At 40.2% G+C, this 21,734-nt stretch overlaps 1 protein-coding gene across 2 annotated transcripts; it reads right to left on the bottom strand.

Moving 5' to 3' along the window:
• Positions 1 to 1,851: 1,851 nt before the first annotated feature.
• Positions 1,852 to 4,721, bottom strand: LOC135501780 (uncharacterized). Of its 2 annotated transcripts, none has more exons than XM_064794084.1 (6): positions 4,605 to 4,721; positions 4,186 to 4,275; positions 3,596 to 3,843; positions 3,015 to 3,156; positions 2,402 to 2,590; positions 1,852 to 2,087 (listed from the first exon to the last, which is right to left on the bottom strand). In XM_064794084.1, exons 3-6 carry the CDS (start codon positions 3,635 to 3,637, stop codon positions 1,864 to 1,866), a joined length of 597 nt encoding a protein of 198 aa, XP_064650154.1. In that variant the 5' UTR covers positions 3,638 to 3,843; positions 4,186 to 4,275; positions 4,605 to 4,721; the 3' UTR covers positions 1,852 to 1,863. The 2 variants fall into 2 exon arrangements, with proteins under 2 accessions (XP_064650154.1, XP_064650155.1); XM_064794085.1 differs by having other exon boundaries at positions 3,681 to 3,843.
• Positions 4,722 to 21,734: the final 17,013 nt, after the last annotated feature.

Below are 21,734 nucleotides of genomic sequence, written 5' to 3'. Positions count from 1 at the left end.
CTTTAGACAACGTCACGTCCAACAAGAATACACCTGCCACATACGGAAATACTGCCTTTGAAGACGTCATTCAGAATGTTTGGGTTACTTAAGGATTTGTCACACCCACCCAGAATATACACAAGATGTCATGGAAAATGCTTAAAAAAATGTCACATCCCACCTGAATACGCCGAACGTATGGAAATACCGTCTCTGAAGACATTATCCAGAATGGTCGGTTTACTTTCGACACAATGTCACATCCAACCTGAATAGGCCTGATCGTATGGAAATACCGTCTCTGAAGACGTCATCCAGAATGGTCGGTTTACTTTCAACACAATGTCACATCCAACCTGAATACGCCTGATCGTATGGAAATACCGTCTCTGAAGACGTCATCCAGAATGGTCGGTTTACTTTCGACACAATGTCACATCCAACCTGAATACGCCTGATCGTATGGAAATACCGTCTCTGAAGACATCATCCAGAATGGTCGGTTTACTTTCGACACAATGTCACATCCAACCTGAATACGCCTGATCGTATGGAAATACCGTCTCTGAAGACGTCATCCAGAATAGTCGGTTTACTTTCGACACAATGTCACATCCAACCTGAATACGCCTGATCGTATGGAAATACCGTCTCTGAAGACGTCATCCAGAATGGTCGGTTTACTTTCGACACAATGTCACATCCAACCTGAATACGCCTGATCGTATGGAAATAATGACTCTGATGATATCATTCAGAAGAGTTGGGTTTACCTACATGTACGATATAATGTCACTTCTAACCAAAATACTGCAGCTGCATATGGTATGTAATTCAGAATGATGGTTTACTTGAGACAATGTCACATCCAACCAGAATACACCTACCGCATACTGAAGTACGGTCTTTGAAGATGTCATTCAGAGTAGTTTGATTTTTCTCAGTAATCCAACAGCCCGCTACATGTATACATGTACATGCAGGACAATACAATGGTCAGACACTTCAAAGCGTGGCCTTCAGGGGATGACACAAGGACAAGGGCAACTTGAATACACAACCTTTCTCAGTCAAGATGAGGCAGATGCTACTTGACCATACACATCTTTGACACCTGTCTGCTAATTTCCGGCAAAAATTGATGTTTCTTTATACATGTAGGCAGCCTGATAGTATCAGCTGTGTTCACCCAAGGTGAGCAACAATGAAAACAAGTGCATGTATTTTGATGCAAGAATCATTTTATTGCTGCTGAAATTCACATTCAGCCAGTAATACAAATCTGCTTATACATAATTGGTGGATTCACAATATATCAGATTACACAAAAGGCATTTTCCAAGGTCCCTAGTGGTCCGGCAATAATTCTAAGTCGTTTTGGGAGTTGCAGGACATCAGCCTAGCCCCCTGTGGTCAGATAAAAAAATTAACCAGCAGCAGGTACCCCCCCCCCCTCATGGTTAAGTTCGTCCCGAGGGCCGGAACATCGCTGTATCGTCGAACAGTTGGCAGATTCCTGAGCGCCAGACGAGCAAAAAAAAACTCTCACTGAACAGTTTTGCCTCAGTTGACACTTTTTGCCATATGACGTCATTTTAGGGTCGTCACAACACCTGATTTGTGGCGTAGTTTCCCAATAAACTGCATTGGAAGTTCGAACTTTCACCAGAAAAAGTCACCTTATTCACAAACATGCTTCTTGAGAACCTCTGCAAGGGCCTTAAGAGATGCCACAGAGTTCCGAAAACATTAGCATCTCGTGGCATACTTTGTTAGCTTCGAGTGACATTTGGGGACACTATACCCTTTTAGACAAACTTAGACCAAATCAAGTCGAAAAATATCGGGATTTCTGAGATAAATCCGGCTTCAAAGGGTTAATTACACGTACTCAATGCCAATGTCATCACAATCCTCCTCCTCCTCAGAGCTAGACGCATCCTCCTCCGAATTTGATTCTTCACCAGGTTGCACCTCCCCTTCCTCAAAATCCACCACGATCTCTATGTCAGTGTCTATACATTCAAATACATCTGTTGCTTCTAGGAGAAGGTCTGTGTAGAATTCCTTTGATTCCAGCAGCAACATCACCAATCCATGGTTTTCTTAAATAGAAGGAGAGCTGGACATTAAAATTCGGAAGTCATCAACAAAGGTAATGCACATACATCTGCAAACCAATAGTTTATGTCTGTCCAGTTAGATTAATGAAAGGCATTCGGTTTGAATTAATTCAAAGCAGGGCGTAGTACATTTGTATTAGTAAACTGAACCTGAGCTGGGAAAGAACGAAGTTGCAATCAGATCCTGATCTGCATCCACAGCCCAGGTTAATTCAGAGGTAGTGCCACAGCAAGACAAGTACATGTATGCATCAACCACCACAAATGTTGGGTAAAAATAATTGCATGGCCACTACCTTGGTTTTTGATGGCCTCATTGTTCACGGTGTTGATTCTGTCTTCCAAGGTGTTGATTTTTTTCTTGAAGAAAAGAACAGTTGATACCATCTCTTGAATGAGCACAGGCAATTCCTCGATGTACCTGGTCATGTGTTCATGTATATCAACTATTTTCTTCTTCAAAGCAAATGTTTCTCCCTTGTTCCCTGAATTGAAGAAACAAATATTAGGACTACAGGCTAAAAGTTTCTTGCTCCATCCCTCCTACATGTACATACGAAACTCTGGTAAAAATACATGCTGGATATGTCAGAAATGTGACTATAAGATTGAGGCGCAACTTAACATTTTACTTGCAACCAATGCTACATTGCAACCAAATTGTGTTAAATGTACAAGGTAGAATGTACTTTACATCACTTGAAGACCAATGTACCAGTAAGCCTAGAGCAAAATGCCGACCCAGGCTTTAAACCTCAAATTGCTTGATAAACAACAGCTGGATCAATTTCTCTGAACAATCGAAAATGACTGCAGGACATTACCACTTGGAGTTATTTGTGTCCTGGACTTTGTGTTACATGTACTAAGTGAAGTTTGTGGGTAAATGAATATGAAGTGAATGCCAACCTGCAGGATTATGCCAAGGCAACAAATAGTCCTCTTGCGTGACTTCGTCCAAAGAAACATGACAGCAGACTAACACAATGCTGAAGTTGCTTTCTCTCCTTTTCAAGACACTTTCGTAGAGAAGCCCGACTCTTTGAAGCATCTGAAATGAAAATGATAAACTTTTAAACTGATCGATATAGCAGTGAACTCGACATGCATCGTAACTGCACAAACTGCTAATATGAAGAAAGCCCCTTTAATACTGTCGTGTTAATTGCTCTCTTTCAAATCATGTCATGTTATTTAAACCAATGAACTTTATAAGAATCTGAAAAGAATGAAAGTGTGTATATAATTAAATTGAAAAACTCCCGAAGATAGGGCAGAAGGCTGGAAAACCTGGTCAACAAACTGGGTTGACCATGGCACAAGGGAAAACCGTGGTGTTCTTGCAGCTTCTATCTTCAGCTCCAGACTCTGAATCACATTCTAGAGAAGAAATTGTGTTTTGAATAAATAGCTGTGTTCCTTCAGTTATTTTTAGTGCCTGTTACATGTACACTTTGAAAACAAATTTATCTCCTACAAATATGTCATACCTGATAACAGCTGACGACGCACATGAGACACAAACTGCACATGATGAACTACCGGGTATGTTTTCCCATTTTCCTAAGTATTGACCTCAATACTGGCTCCCGCACCTCCTCCCAACTCTCCTCTTGTCTTTGCTTCCGGTCAGCATGCGCAACAAAATGCCTTTTCTTCCATTCAGATTCAGTGCCTGGCACTTCAGTACTATTGGAAGCCCGAATCCCATTCAGAAGCTCCATAAGTTCAGCTCTCACTGTAAATTAAAAGTGCATTGATAAATACTACCGGGAAAGAAAAAAAAAGTTCCTAAGTGTTGATTCGAAAATACCATTATTTGCCTTAATCAGCAGCCAGTGTTGCCCAATTAACCTTTAAAAAAGAATAAATCATTTGCAAACTATAACCTGACTTGTGATCAACACAAAATTCAAAATTTAGATGAATCAGTTCACGTCGTTTGACCTCTGCAGCCGTAAAAAGTATGGTAGGTCAAATCGGAAACTTACTCCTTATAAAATACACAACTTGATTTGTGTCTTGGAATAGAGCCAACTAGCTGATGAATAAAAAGACCTTAAAAAGACAAATCACAAACCTTGCTGGAACACTTGAAAATCGAAAGGTGCATCGATTTCTACTTCATGATTACTTGGTAGCAATTCCTCAGGAATGTCCTTTAGTTTCTCTGGAAAAACAAGCAATTTTGAAATTACGGCCAAATGCAGATTACGCCAGAAAAGATGCAATTTCTTCCATGGAATTTCTTACATAAAAAGGGTGGAAAAGACTAATTTTTCTGGTTTGATTTTAAAGATTGGTGAGAAATTTTAAAGAGGTATAGCAGTGATAGGGTTGGATTTGTAGGCATAAACCATTTGTCCAGAACATGAAATTATCAGTTAATTGCACTAATGTAAGCCTAGTCTAGCAGCAATATTTTTCCATGTTTAAAGCCTAATTGAATATTGATGGCTCAGACGAGGTGAAGGCATTTGTCAACCAAAAACCATCTACCTGTCGTTGAGGTTTTCTTCCCTTTTCTTTCTCTTCTGGGAACTGATGGACCATCTATAGCACCATTGATGTCCCTGGATGGAGCCTTATCATATGGCTAAGTTCTTTTTAGGATAGGTGTTCCTCTTTCTCCTGCGATAGGAGGCAGCCAACTCTTTGATTCGTGCATAATGCCCTGCATTCTCACCAGAAGGATTGTCATCATTACCATTGGATGATGCTGAAAAACAAACACATAAAGTGCAAAAAATACTAATAGTCAAAACTATGAATTAGCATAGACAAAATACAGCCTCCATGCAGGCTACACTCGATCTATGATTTTAACGAACACGAGGCTTCAGAAGGCCTTAAGACAACTTCAGACAATGCCAATAGTTAAAGGGGAGGCGCCTGATTGGCCACATCCTTGCCAATGAACCTACATGTGGTGGCAAAACAGGAAGACACAAGGTTGGCCTCGGGATGAGCAGAGCCTAATCAACGATAGCCCATTTGAATACTCTCGATGTTCTACGCTCCAATCCGCCATTGAGTCGAGTATCTGCGCCAATCAAGGTAGGGAATTCCTGCGCAACGAGTTTAAGCTTACTACTATGCAGATACGGTCTATCACAGTGCTATTTTTAGGAATATCTAACGTCAGGGCTGTAGACGGGGGGGGGGGGATCAGGGGGGTTCGAACCAACCCCAGCTTGAGAAAAGGATCCGCTGAGGGCAGTCAAAAATACTTTTCTACTGAGTTTTGTAACACCATGATTCTATCCAAATGGGCCATTGTACGATAGAGTGACAGGCCTTTCAATAACGTGGAGACCTCTACACCCTGTATTTTTTTATCCTATTTTGGGGGACATGTTTTTTTGCTTTTTGGCTTAATTTGGAGACATTTTTTTTTTAAGAAGCACTTCTCTGAATGATGTTTTCGGTTTTGAACGGGGTGGCACCTTGATCAGGCTCATGGAAAGGCGCCGCCTATAAATGCTTTTCATTCATTCATTCATCACGCCAATTTGCCTGAACAGCGATGTCATAAATCAAAGTTAGTGACTGATATCACCACATACACCAGAAAAATCATAATTTTAGGGGAAAACTTTAAAATGAGGCCATTTGGATGAGATTTGGTTATGTTAGGGGTCAAAAAACGCTTCAGGGGGGTCATATTTAAAAAAAAAAGAAAAAAACCCACCTAATTTGGGGACATCCTGTACGGTAACGGTGTAGGAATCATGTAATTGAGAGGCCTGAGTGACCTTATACAGTCCTTCGTAACTTGGAGTGCTGACCTGCCAGATTTCGGTCTCATGTTCACGGGCTTAGCACTAGGCCTACCATTACATCAATGTGATATGTCAATGATTGATGACAAATAATGATGAAGATGTCCACGCATCGAGCATTTACATACATTTACGGCAGCAGCATGGGGATGCATCTCATTTATCAATACAGGTGGTAGGCCTAGCTTGGCACGTGCCCTGCTGGGCCTGGGCCGGGGCTGGGCGACGGCCATGCTTTTTTCTCAGATCGATTTAGGACAATTAGGTGACAAAAAAACAACACCTTTGGCGACCATCTGGCTATACTTACCACCAAATTCCATGGTCATGATATTTGATGCGGTCCTAACTATGACATGGTCTACGTTTCATAGCCTACCGGTACTTCAAACCGTAAATTAGCAATGGAATTGAGCAAAACTGAAATACTACAACACCATCCGATAAATCGAATGTCGCACGTTCTGTATCCCGCGAGATCTCGAAACTACTGCGCACAGGCGCGAGAAATTATATAATAGCTCAATTGCCCCCTACCCCTTCAATTCAGCTCAGGCCCCTCGACTGACTACCCCCAAATGTAAAATGATATCGTTTTTAGATTTGCTGTCGGTGTAGTTGGGGTTTGTTTGTCAGTCAAGGGGGCAACTATATGATTACTACAAACCTAATGCAAATCTAAAACATTTATAGGGGCTGGTTTTGCGAATAGATGGATACCTTTCTTTACAAAATGATGTCACTCTGACGTCACGCATACCTTAAAAGATACTTCGTTGCTATAGTTCATCATTATCCCACTGTAGCGCAATGTCTGTTTAGTTCCACCCCTAGCTGAAAGGTGGGGCAGCCTGATTTGGATCGTGGGATATGTACGTTATAAGCCACTAATACCAATCGTAGATATACCACTATTGTTTGCGGAGAATGCACTGGTACTGTAATCCTACACATCATGACATGGATGCCGAGTGAATGTCAGAGTCGATACATGTTTCACAGACATCAGGCAAATTATAGGCTCAAAATGCGCAATGCCTGTCGTGAAACAGAACGCATCGGAAGTACCACAGATTCTACGCTCTACGTCATCAATTTTGTGGTCACGTGCGTCTTGAATATGGTCACGTGAGTCTTGAATATATTTTGTTCAAGGTTGAATATATTTTGTTCAAGGTTGAATATATTTTGTTCAAGGTTGGACATATTTTATTCAAGGTTGAACATATTTTAGTCTTGAACATATATTTCCTTCTTGAACTTATATTTAACTTCTTGAATGGTAATTCTAAAGTCTTGAATAAATTCCGCTTTGGCTTGCCATACACGCCGATCTCGAAAGCCAACAGCGGGGGAATTCCAACGTTATGACGTACACAAGAGAGTAATGAATATGAAGTGAAGTGCAATCTGGTTACAATTATTGCATCGCTGATTACGCCCTATTGCTCGTGCAGTTATTCTTTCAAACTTTCTCCACATTTTATGTTTAAAAAATGTTTATTTTATTTTATTTTATATCCCACATTTTATGTTTAAAACATTAGTTTAAATGAGATTTTAACCCTTAAAGCACCGAATTAACGAAAATGAACCTTTCCAAGCGCACAATTAACGGGAGCAAAAATTCAAAAAGTGTAAAATGTGAGAGAACATGTTTTGTGATGATTTTACAATGTTATAATGTATATAAAACCTGGTCAGAATGGGCCAAACTGGTCATGTGTACAAAAACAATTTAAAAAAAAATCGAATTATGATTTTAATCACACCTTTCTAACAAAAACCCATAATTTTGCATAAATTCTCAACTACATGTGTCAAATTTACTGAAGGAGGAAAAAAATAACTGAACTGGTGCTTAATTTATATCAGCAGATAATTCATAGCAGTTAATATATAACAGTGCTTATTAGTCGAATAATATGGCCACAACAGCGTGACTCAGATGCCGTAACTCGACACTCTGCTAAGTGAAAAGTGTACGTGAAAAATCCTGGAAAATTGCTGGCAACAGGGAATTCTAAAATCAACTCCGCCTGCGGAAAGATCCTTCGACAACTTTCTGGTATTATTGTGAAATGCCGGCGTGATTTGTTGGGTACTGAAGAATGCATTTTCGCCGGTGTAGAAGTTTAAAATGTCCTAGGATAAAATATCCGGGAACAAAGGATTATATTATGCGCTGAGCTTTTGACGGTCATTGCCTCTATAGAACCATATGCCAAAATCTGTCAGAATACAATAGGCCCGGACACTTTTTCTAGGGGGGACACTTTTTACTTTTACACCGGGTTTAAGTTGGACTGTTGCCTCGGTGAATCGAGCTAGGCAAGATAGCAATTCAGGTCACCTATCACTCCTCATAGACTCCCTCAACATGTTCCAACTCGTCAATGCTCCGACCCACTTCACTTCTCACAACCAATCCCTCATTGATCCAATAATTGTAGGTCAGCCAGATTTCTTCTCCGATGTAAACGTCCTCCCTCAGGGCATCAGCGACCACTGTCCCGTGGTAGTCGACATACTCCAAACCAACCCCAAAGCAGCATTCAAGCGCCCGATCTGGTGGTTCAGCAAGGCAAACTGGAACAACCTCAGACAAGAAATGTCAAGCGTGGATTGGGACAACCTTCTACACACGGCCAACCTCAATGTAGCGGTAGAAGTCTTCACCACCACCCTACTTATGACAAGTAAAAGATACATCCCCTTCCAGCGGATAAAATTCTCTTCAAACGACAAGAACTGGATAACCGCCGAGATCAAAATAGAAATCAACAAAAGAAACAAGCTCTTTGGAAAAGCAAAGAAATCCGGTTCTAACATCGATTATGATATCTTCAAAAAACAACGCAACCACGTTATCTCACTGATCAAGAAGGCAAAGTATTCCCACCTTTCGTCGATAACGGACAAATTGAAGAATGGAAGAAAGGATAAAGACTGGTGGAAACTCGCCAAAAGCATCTGCGGTTCAAGCAAAGACAACACGACTCCTTCACTAAATGTCAATGGCTTGTCCGTAGACGACCCTACAACCAAGGCCAACATCCTCAACGCTCAGTTTGCCAAAATCTGCAACGTAGATGAGACCAACATACCCGCCCAAGGAGAACTCCCAAACCTCACCAACAACGAGCTCAACGACATCATAATCACAGAGCAGGATATCACCGATCAAATCGCCATCATGGACACTAACAAGGCCATCGGCCCAGGCGGCATCAGCCCTCGCATAGTTCATTCATTGAAGCTCCAATTGACCAAACCGCTCCACATCCTGTTCAAAGGATCTCTGAATGAAAACATATTCCTAGAAACATGGAAAAAAGCAAACATTACCCCCATATTCAAGAAGGTGACAGGCACGATAAATCCAACTACAGACCCATTTCCCTCCTCAATGTCATTGGAAAACTTTTCGAAAAAATTGTCCACATAAATGTCTACAACCATATCCGTTTGCTCATCTCGAAGAACCAATCTGGATTCCTGGCTAACCACTCGAAATAAACCATCAAATACTAATGGACCTCGATGAACAGAAGGAAGTTTTCTCACTATTCTGTGACATTTCCAAAGCTTTTGACAAGACTTCTCATAAAGGCATCGCATCGAAACTTTACCAGTTTGGCATCAGAGGAAACCTGCTATCATGGTTCAAGAGCTACCTCCAAGACAGGCAATAACGGGTAGTAATCAACGGAAAATCCTCAGAGTGGCTTCGAGTCAACGCTGGCGTCCCCCAAGGATCTATCCTAGGCCCACTGATGTTCCTGATCTACATAAACGACGTCACGGAGGAAACCAACGGCAGAACGAGACTGTTTGCCGACGACACTTCAAACGCATTCGCATCACGAAACCTCATAGCAAACACGCCCGAAATCCAGCAGGGTATAAACAATCTTTACGCATGGGCAATGAAATGGGCCATCACCTACAACGCAACAAAAACGCTGTATCTGATTACGAGCAGGCGGAGTCAGCCCTCTGTTATCCACTGTCATCTCAACAACGTCGCAATTGATCAAGCCAAGTCACACAAGCACCTCGGATTAACTTTCAACGACAAAGGAACCTGGGACGACCATATCCAGTCAATCGTTACGACCGCAAACCGCAGGCTTGGCATACTACAAAACATCAAATACAAAACGGATAAACAAACTTTACTAACGCTCTACAAGACATTTGTCAGAAGCAAGCTCGAATACGCAGACGTAGTATGGGACGGACTCCCCCAGAACTTAACAGCAAAACTGGAAAAAACTCAAATCAATGCAATGCGATGTATAACAGGATTAACAATCAGCTCTCACCACCGCGACCTTTACAGAGAATCTGGCCTTCTACCACTCGAAAAGCGCAGGAAATTCCATCGCCTCGTGATGTTCTACAAAATTTTAAACGGACTTGCACCAACCTACCTCAAAGACCTCATTCCAGAACTAACCGTCGATAGTCACTACCATAACACACGTTTAGCTACAAACAACAATATAACACCTTTCATTTGCCGCACTAATAGCGTCTACTCAAGCTTCTTCCCTTCTACAATCCGCGACTGGAATGCGACCTTTCTATACGTGCGAAACCAACTCTAAACTCTTACAAATATTCCCTAACCAAACTGCCAGAATTCTCTATCAAACCAATCCCCTCCTGGCTAAACATCGGCCCTCGCCCACTTAACATCATTCTCACACGTATGCGAAACAACTGCAGCGGACTAACATTTGACCTATACCTAAACCACGTTTCTGAAAACCCCACTTGCCTCATGTGCCCTATGCATGTTCCGGAAACCTCTTCACACTTTCTTCTCGACTGTCCTAAGTACGAAAACCAACGCAACTCCCTAATCGCCAATACCCTTCAAATAACACACTTCCATAATGCAACTCTAAACTCAAACATCCTTCTCAACGGCCATCCATCTTTCTCCAACCTCGAAAATGCTCTCCTTATCAAATCAACCCTAAAATTCATATCATCCACAAATCGTTTTCCAATCTAACTCAAAGAAAAATATCTAACCCCCCTCTTTTCCGTTTCCGCCAACCCCAAACTCGTATGATCATTCCTAACTCTGGCACCCCCGTCCCTCTGCACTTTCCGAACTATCTATCCTTTTTTTCTCATTTTTACAAAATTTACTACATTTCAACTTCACATGTTTTTCAATTATATATTTTGTATATCTCTCCAAATTATCGTTAAAAAACTTATGGCACTATTCGTATCTTTATAAACTTATGTAACTATTTGTATATATTTATATTTTGCAGTAGTTTAAGCCATTGGCTTTTAACTGTAAAATACATGTACAATATAAACCGAATAAACTCTTTGTAAAAAAAAAAAATCGTTTATTGGGCAGAGACATGTATTCATCCACGACCGGACGTGTGGCACATAGAGCTTATCAAAATGTCAAGTTGTGGTAAATACATGGCTGGGATGGACCAAAGTGGAATTAATTCTCAATCTGTGGTTGATTCTTAATCTACAGAATCAGGCCATCACAGAAATATGCTTTTTGATGATATATTTAAGAAAATGTGGTCTCACTGGTCAGTTTAGAACTTGTACTTTGACAGGGCCATATCAATGCGCCAGTGACGTTTTGATGGATATGGTGTACGGAAATCTCTTTTTCTGAGGCAATCGGTATTGGAATGTTTTTAAACTTTATTATGCTATTGGCAAAGGGTTCTTCTTGACACATATAAAATTTTGTGCAGATTGATTGGTCCAATGAGTACTTTTTTTACCAAAACTTATGCACAACAATGTACACGTAATGTACACAGGTTTTAATAGAGGACTCTGGCCTATTCCGCATTGTGGTCTACTACTAAGTAAAATGGTACCAGTAGTTCACTGACTCCAGCTAGATGTGCCGAAATAGACGTTTTAACGTTTTAAAATTCAAGAATACCATGTATACAGAATATACAATATCTTTGCATAGCGATATATGCTGAGCATCCGACTCGGTGCAGAAAAATATCATCACAGTTTTGTAACAGCAACCGTCCATTTGCTAATCTATACCCACTAAATACCTTTGAGCTTTTAGAAAACACAAATTTTCACCCACCCTGAGGAGGTTTCTTCGGAAAGGAAAAAAAACATTGGAGGATTTCACAGGCTGTAGGTCTTTCAGGGTTTTTTTTTCTTCACTTCTCTGAGAAACATCTACGAGGTGCCTATATAATTGTACCGGCTGAAAAACCTAAACGATTTTGAAAAGCAACAAATAACAACTTATTTTCAAGGGTGTGTGAACATTTGCATATTTTTTGGTTCTTTCTACCAAAATAAAGAAGCGAAAATTTGTCGTCTAAACTCAATCCCGTATAATTAATTAATCCGGGACGAAAATACTTATTAGTACTAATCATAAACTAGATTTCTTGGTATCACTTAACAAATAGCCACGGTTATGTTAAAATAATTCCTTTTCCCCAGCACAAGTTTTTGGAAATCATCAAAATATATTAATATGTTAAAACATGTGTGCACATTTGCATGCATAACATGTTCTTTTCATTATATATTTACCCTTCCGGCGTTTACTCTCTCCAAAACTGAAGAACTCCCGGTCCACCTATAACACTCCAAAACATAGAACACTCTCTGCCTACCCGTTTTTGAGAGACAATGCATGATTTTATTTTCATTGTTTTCCGATCCACTTTATACCGCTACAGCGAATACAGCCTACATGCGATTGATTAGCAAGCTCAATATGCGCGCAGTGACTAGCGTGCGGGTGTAGGGTTTTCATCATATTAAAATTGTAAGCTGCTCCATAGGTGTTGTTTGTTTCGGCAAATTCTTTGGGTTGGTGCAACTATCTTCCGGAAGGGAATGAGGTGAGTTCAGGAATATTCTAGTTACACTTGGAGTAAAAAATGATATCTCATGATTTTTGTTTCTGAAAATGCAATCCTTCCAAATGCCAGGTGACTTACATCAGGTGCACATCTCATCAGAGATCTTATACGTGTGCGGGGCTCAAATAGCATTCCGCGACGTTACTATTTATAGCTCACAAGGTCATTTGAATAAGATATTCATGACGTTTTAGTCACGTGACAGTCGGACATCGACACTTATTTCTAGGCATTTGAGCTTATTTTAAAGTCAATTATCTTTGACCCTGCATTGTTTTTAGCATGAATGATACCATAGAGTCAGAGAGAGAAATATTCAGAACAATTATGTAGTATTTCCAACACTCCGACATGTGCCAGATTGAATCTAACTGCCCTAGTTAGAAAGCCTGAATCCATTACGAAACCGCATGTTTGTCCGACATTGCCTGTAATTCAGCGATGGGGAAATAGAGGGCAGCAGCTGCAGTGACGTCATCATCGCGGAATGCTATTTGCCTATTTTTATTCATTGACTTCAACTTTAGTTTGGCGTACATCTCTCAACGATAATAACTACCAATTTCATAGGCCTATGGTGCGTTCTGCGGCTCAGCAAAACCGACTAAAGGGTGGTAAAATTACCAGTATTACCAGCGCGGTGGTAATAATTTCCACCGTGGTGGTAATTCGAGAAGAAATATCCATGACAAAAGGTAAAATGGGGTAATTGTAGCCCCTGACAATGTTTTTGATTTATATTCCGGTAACCATGGAATTATTCAGCCAACCCAAGCATGGATATGAAAGAATCACGACATAAATAGTTCTGGATTATGCAACATGTTACGTAAGAGCTTTGTCTATAAGAAGTAAACAACGCTGACACATGCACAAACAAGTTGGGATCGAACTTTTTGCAGGTCCGAACTTTCCACACTTTCAGAGCATTGATGTATTTGAAAATTGGTTTAGGTGATCCGTATTGAGTGTAGAGAATGTTGTATGCAGCATTTTATGTCATTATCAAAAGTAAATTGTTCAGAGATACTTTTCTGACCAAGGTACCCTCGGGGTATTTGTAGCCCATATAAGAAGCTCAATATATCCAGTCATGAATCGTGAAGATGCTTGGTTTCTTCATTCTGATACCTGAATTATATTTTTTGATCATAAATCTATTATTTAGATCCAATAGATACAATGGAAACTCTTTATGTACCAACAATGATACGTTGGAGGTTTCCTACTAGTTTTTCTCATATTATTTCAAAATAAAACATTTTCAAAGTTACTGGTATCTCTAGTTAAAGCCACAGCATTGACTAAATAGCAGCACTTTCATGGTACATGTACATTGCATTACCATTAAGTGTGCCAGCTATAATTGGGGTCGATACATGACCCATTAACTGAAACTAAAGTTTCTAACGGCGCACAACAAGACCGTCAGTCAATTCAGAATATCACAAGCTGTTGTCTGACACAAGGCAGGTACAACAGAGGGGATAAATAGGACTTTGTGTTTTTACACCAATTTAAGATCAGTCTGATTTGCGACGATATTCTTTAAATTGCTGGTAAGTGATTGATCGAACATCACTTAAAATGTGTTCAATAAATATCGTTTGATACCAGCAAAATCACGTCGTCAACCTAGATTGTAGTAATACTAAATGTTTTATTACCAATAAAGACAAAACACCTGTGAAAAAGTGTTCTTATGCATAAAAGACAGGTTATTTGAAATTTCCGTCAGGGGCTACACTTACCCCAAAGCCATGGGGTAATTGTAGCTCCTGACCACAAGTCTTGTATTGTCTCTCGGAAGCATTGTTTTAGATACGATGCTATGAATTACAAGCAATATTATTGGATCAGGTGCCACTACAAGATCCAGGCCGGTTTTTTGTGAATCTGCAGGGAAATCTCTTGCGTAACCTAAGTTATTGCTGAAAAAGGGGCTATAATTACCCCATTTTACCCTACATGTGTACAGGCCACCGTACGTTTACGTGTCAATGTTCACCAAACAATGAAGGGGACACAGGGGTTGTGAGAACTTGGTATACTCAAATATTGCAGCGGGTTTAATGCTTGCTTGCGGTGCTGGTGAGTGTGTAATTAGTCATTCTCAAGTATGCGATGTATTGATGATCACAGTATATTATATTTACAATGGTTTAACCCATAAAATGGATAACAGTATGTGAACAGCCCAGGTGCATGCATCGAAAAAACTGCCGCTGGTATTAGAATAAAAATTGAGGTATTGGGAAAACCTCAACCGTACTTCATCATGAGAGAAATATACCCAACAGTCTACTTTGCTTGCAAAGTGCGTTTTACACGAGTTCTGAAAAACGTGTGATCGTTTTGAAGTAATTGACCATTGCGCCAAAAAAATTGTTTCGGAGCTTCTGAAGCCAACATGAATAAGTATGAAAACCAAGATAGGGGCGTTTGATCATAATAACACAGTGGTGGGAGGGACTATCAGTGTAGTTCAGAACTATACACTAGGCAATCACAACTTGATGAATAAAAACAACCCAACGGCAAATGAAGCAGTTAATGAATTGAAACTTGATCTCGATCTTCATGATCCTTGGCGAGATAAAAACCCTGACACTCGCATGTACTCATGGCATAAACTCTAGGAATCAACTTAGTCGTCTTGATTACTTCCTCATATCAGACAGCATAAAAGTTAAAGGAGATAATGTTTGCATAAAACATGGCTATAGATCCGACCATTCAGTGGTGGAATTGACACTGACATTGACAACTCATTACTAAAGAATGAAGAATACACAGCGGAAATTAAAAAGATCATAAACGACGTTGCAGTACAAAACAATCATTTAAGCGGTCAAATTGCCTTCGAATTTCTAAATACCAATATAAGGGGAAAAACTATAGCATACTCAACTGCTAAAAAAAGGGAACGAGAAAAACAGGATAAATAATATTGGACAACAAAATGGACATATTATACATGAAGTATAATGCTAATCATAATGCAGAAAACTTAAAATTTAATGAAGTACAAAACAAACTAAAGACTTTTAAAGATAAAAAGATAGATGGAATTGTAACAAGAGCAAAAGCAAGATGGCAACTAGAGGGCGAGAAAAACTCGAAATATTTCTGCAATTGAAAAACAGACACTACGAAGAAAAAGCCTTTACTGCACTGATAGACAAAGACGGAAATGAGCTTAATGTAATAAAGGTCATTTAAAACAACAGCAGACATTCTATGAAAATCTTTACAAGCGTAAACAAACAATTACCACTAAGGAAAACTTGAGGACACAATACAGAAATTAACGGACGAACAAGCAATCGAACTAGAAAATGATATAAGTGAAGCAGAATGTGAAGCTGTGTTGAAGACAATGAAACTAAATAAATCGCCTGGCTCAGATGGTTTTACTGTGGAATTTGACATAATAATAGTATTAAAATAAACAACTAAACAATCTTCTACAATGATTGGTTCTTAATTACATGGCGTTTATTTAAATGATCTGGTGGATGAAGCTGGGAACTTCTATACATTGGGGCAATTCTCAAGAAAATATGGTATTCAAACGCGGACCTTTCAAACTAGTAGCTGTGCTACACGCAGTATCAAAAACTGGAAGAAAAGAATAAAGAATGTGAGTTCGAATTTGACAGAAGTTGTCAGTCTAAACATAAAAAAGATTAAAAATCTTTTAAAAAACCGGAATTTTTTTATTGGGCAAAATAGAAAAAGCACAAGCAAAAACCAGAAAAATCAGAAAACAAATGGGTGACTTTAACTGAATACAACCTCAATGATGATACTTGGAGTGGCATGTACTGCCTCCCACACCAGCCAACAATGGACACACAACTTAGAATGTTGCAATTCAAAATTTTACATGGAATATTACCTGGCTATACAAATGTGGCCTCACAAACACCAATACATGTAGTTTTTGTTTTATACATAATGAAACAAATACATACAACATTTATTTTGGGAATATAACATCACCAATACTCTCTGACTAACCCTCTGTCAGCAATTAAATATCCCACACTTTAACATCAAAGAAATCATTTTTGGAAATCCGTGGTAATCTTTTGCAATAGAACATACACTGTTGGGCAAAATGGTTGTCACCCCTATAGAAAATTGTGGGTTTCAGGTTTATATCCATATTTCTCCACAATCATGGTCAGGTTTCTTTCATTCTTAGATTGAAATTGACATGAGTGACCTAATTCAATTTCGTCACAGGGTATGGCAGTCGTGTGATGTAATAAGACACTGGAGTGTTTCTGCTGACCATGTACTTTCGGTCCTATGCCTAGTCCACAGCCGACTAGGTGTTGTGCATTCTCCTGGTTAACCAACGCAATCCTATTTGATTTTCTTGACCAGCCAATTCAGAACTTGTCATGCCCGGCCCGTACACCCAAATTCAGCGAGGTGAGGCCATTGGAAGGTGGCGCAGCAGGCAAGGTCCTGGCGCCATCGCCGAAGTGATGGGACTTTCGAAAAGGACGGTGCAAAGGTGGATTTCGAAGTGGCGACAGGACGGTAATGTTAACGTTGGGAAATCTACTGGTCGTCCTCGCATCTCTAATAAAAGAGACGACCGTCATCTCTTGCGTCGTTGCCGTGCAGATCGTAAGAAAACGACGACACAGCTGCGCAATGACTGGCACAACCTGAATAATGTTGACGCTAGTCGGACAACGGTAAACCGTAGGCTGATTGCTGCCGGGTATCATGCAAGAAGGCAGGTAGTCTGTCCAAAATTGACAGATGCGGCAAAACGTCGACGGCTTCTGTGGGCGAGAGCGCATGCTGACGTGCCGGACGAAATGTGGCGCCACATCGTCTTTGGTGACGAGTCCCGTTTCTTGCTGTTCCTTGTTGATGGCAGGGTCAGAGTTCGTCGATTACCAGGCGAGCAGCTTCGGGAAGACTGTGTAGGTCTGCGTGTTCCATTTGGAGGTGGTTCAGTCCATATCTGGGGCTCCATTCATTATCATGGAAAATCTGCAGTCCGCGTCCTAGAGCAAAATGTAAACGGTCTCCTCTACTTGGAGATCCTCCGAGATCACGTGCTGCCAGAAGCAAGGGCCCACTTCGGCAACAACTGGACACTAGCAGACGACAACGCCAGACCCCACCGAGCAGCAATAGTGAACAATTTCTTGCACGAACAAGACGTCAACCGTCTGGACTGGCCTCCTTACAGCCCGGACATGAACCCCATAGAGCACCTGTGGTACCATATCGGCAGAGAACTCGAAAATTTGGACCCTCAGCCACAAAACCTTGCCGACCTTGGTGATGCAATTGTCCGTATTTGGGGCGAAATCCCCCAACGAAGGATACAAAGCCTCGTTACAAGCATGTCCTGGCGAATTGCAGCGCTCATTGCAGCCCGTGGGGGCAATACGCGATATTAGGGATGCAAGCAGTGAGAAATTACCCAATTGTGCAATTCCTATCAATTTGGACAATCAAATCTGGTCAGATGGAGAGAACAGAGTGAAACAATGACAAAGATGTTTTCCATAGTTTAGGTCCCTGATGAGCCTCCGTAGATAAAATGTCAATTAATAAACAATTGATGGCAAACATGTGCAAGTTTGTGGTCCAAAAACACCCGCTAATACCATGTGTGTACAACTGCAAAGTTTCCACTTATTAATGTTTACCATATCAAAATAAATTAAAAATGGATATGAAATCATATCTGCCATCGCAGGGGTGACAACCATTTTGCCGAACAGTGTATTAAACTTATTACAAAAGAATTTATATACAAAACAAAATTAAATAGTACTATACCAAACTTTCAGCATCTTAAACAAACAATAAATCTTAAAATCAATATTAAAATATGTCACAAAAATGGAGCAGAATTTGGAGAAAAATGGGCAAACATTATAAATAGTTTCTAGGGGAAGACCAAGTCTCTTTTTGCACTTTTGCACTTCTGCACTTTGCACATTGCACTTCAGAAAAATAGAAAATATTGTAAAACAGAAATTATTCTTGAAATGTTCTTTGTGTAAAGACTCAGCGGATTTCAGACTTTTAAAATGTAAAAGAAATATTTTTCAGATGATGGCGCTTCGATATTTATGAAACCATCCAATCTGAGAACACTGGTCAATGGCCACACCACCAAAATACTGTAGAACAGTAAAATTTCCCGAGTAGAATATTCTTGCGCATTTCGCGAGTAGGCCATGCTCGCGAAAACACTCTGCCGGGATAATCTCTTGCTTATCAGCAAATATTCTATGTTATTGTTGGCGCATTTCCACAGACAGTCCAAATGATTCCCCATTTGGAAGCGCGTTTTTGTAAAGGCTATTACCGTATACACTCAGTAATGCTGCGTTTCTGTCAAGTGTCACATTATTGGTTAATACAAACTATTATGTTACCTGATTCACTAACACTATTATATATTCGTAGTCGTGATCATACCCGCCTCCATTATGTGTTAAAATACAAGTACGTCACCTTTATGGCTAACAGGTTAATTGCATGTCAGATTAAGTTTTTCCTGGATTGGTAATGCTCGAAACGTTGCATTATATCGGAGTTATGTCAGCTGGATTAGTAACGTTTTACCCTAATGCATGACACCTCATCATCTCAAAATTCTGCATGTTACTCCATGGTGCATTCGTTTGCATGCCGTGTTGGACAACATTCACCTTTGTTCAATCGGGATGGACAATTGGTGGGCGACACCAATTTGTCTCATGGTTATGCCATGAGCCTTTGCATCAATTTCATAATAAAAGTTTACAATGGCAGGCCCAAGAATTTCACTAAATTTCAATGCGATTTCTTTTATTGAAAATTCGTTGCCAATAGACCCGGGCTTACAGACCTCGGCTAATAGACAGGGAAATTGATCATAACTACAGTGGACAACGGTACACCCTTTACGTGACCGTACTTACCATAAACAACATTTCTGCGTTTATGCGGGTACGGCGACTTCGATTTGTTGAAAGTTTATGGTAAGTTTCTTCGTTCTTCTAATCGATTGAGACAAAATGTTAAACCTGTAAGTGGGATAATATGTCCGTGAACAGATTCGGCATGCCCGGGATTGCGAGCAAGTTGCAATGATATGATAAACATGGATAATTCGGCATTTTCGATACCCCTTTGAAAAGCTTGAATTTTACAGTGACCAGAGTACATTAAGGACCTCTTTAATAATCGGATGAATCATCAGGCCTTCGGCTTCTCTTATGTTCGTAGAAGTTGTCAAACATGTCTTCGATTCGTGAGATAATTATGTACAAATCTCGATACATGCAATGATTACGGTCATTAAAAACGACTCGGTATACTCCATTGACCACCGATCACAACGAAAGTGTACTCCTACTTGGCATTAACAACAAAAATAAAAAAATCCATTTGAAGGGTTTATTCCTCGGAAACTTTTTAATTTCTACCTAAAATGTCCACCAGATGAACGTTCCCGATATCGAGTTCCCCTCTGAAAAATGAGGACCAATCTGTGGTTTGAGTGGTGGTTATGGTTCAATGTCGGTAGATTCCTGTTCCAGCCGCCAGTAAATTGTCGTGAATATACTGTATTGTCTCAAACCAAAACAGCGCCACGGGCCGCGACGGCGAAAAGCGACGCACGTTGACCGCCGCGAAAATAATTTCAATGGAATTCCAATTAAAGGACCATACCGAAGACGCACAACAAAAAACGACGCGCAGTCGCAGCCGCGGTGCCGCCCGAAATAATTTCTTTAGTTTTTCGATGCTCTCGCCGGGACGGTTTTTTTCTCACTGCGCATGCTGAGTCAGTAGGCGAAGTGAAGAGAAGTTGTGATCATATACCGGAATATTCATCTGCACTCGGGTGGTTTTAGCCATTTCCACTACTGGAACCATGCAGAAAGCAAAACCAAGAGATTTGCCCAAGTGAGCCCTTCCGATGCAAACTTAGCAGTATATATTCTAGAGGTCGAGAAGAATCAGAATTTGAACGATAGAGCAAGCCAGATTACAAAAGAACCGATTTTAAGGAGGACGCATGGAAAATAATGGGAAAGCGCATTGGAACGGATGAAAATTATGGCTTTATTATCTCATCCAATGCGCCTTCCCCAACCTTTCACGCGTTATGTGTAGCGAACTGTTTGGCATTGCCCTATCAAGCATCGCCACATAATTAATTTAACAGGCTAACATAACTAATCAAAACGACTACTCCTCATCTCGCAGGCAGTCTCACGCACTACAAAGAGGGGCTGGTAACCTCCAGATGGTTAATGAGACGCCCGCACCTTCAAAATTAATAATATATGTTCCGTTGACTTACTAAAAGTATACCAGGGTTGATTTGATGGAAAACCGATAATTTCGTAAGTAAAATTAGTCATTGATAGGGCATGCGAATATGCTAGTTAAAAATAATAACTTCACCATAGTTTTACCTACTAGTAGTGAGAGAACTATCGCACTTTCCTCATTGTTAATGCGTATTCCCAATGTCGTTTATGCGTATTTTGGACGTTTTTAATTGGAATGCGGCCTTACGAGACAATCAGTTTGAAACATATCGTCTGCTACAGGAAATGTTGTTTATGGTAAGTACGGTCACGTTAATGGTGTACTCTTGTCCACTGTGATAACCACTGGCATGACTGGTAGAATTCTAGCGGTTAAGTCACACGTGATATGTTTATTCCCAATGCTAACCACTGTCGATCAACTTACCAAAACCTGAAGACCGACAACTTCAAGCTTAATCAGAATAAGAGGCAAGACCACCATGATTGATTTTAAAGCCGTTTAGCAGTTAATTTGTCAATGTTTCACCGCATCGCATCAATTACTGCGTGCGGTAATGAATATGAAATTTGGATATAATATTCCGAAAAGTCGAGTGAGTAAACTGCTGAGATTTGAAC

Source organism: Lineus longissimus, chromosome 17, assembly GCF_910592395.1.
Source record: "Lineus longissimus chromosome 17, tnLinLong1.2, whole genome shotgun sequence".
Classification (NCBI taxonomy): Eukaryota; Metazoa; Nemertea; class Pilidiophora; order Heteronemertea; family Lineidae; genus Lineus; species Lineus longissimus.
This window is presented reverse-complemented; position numbering and strand designations above follow the sequence as displayed.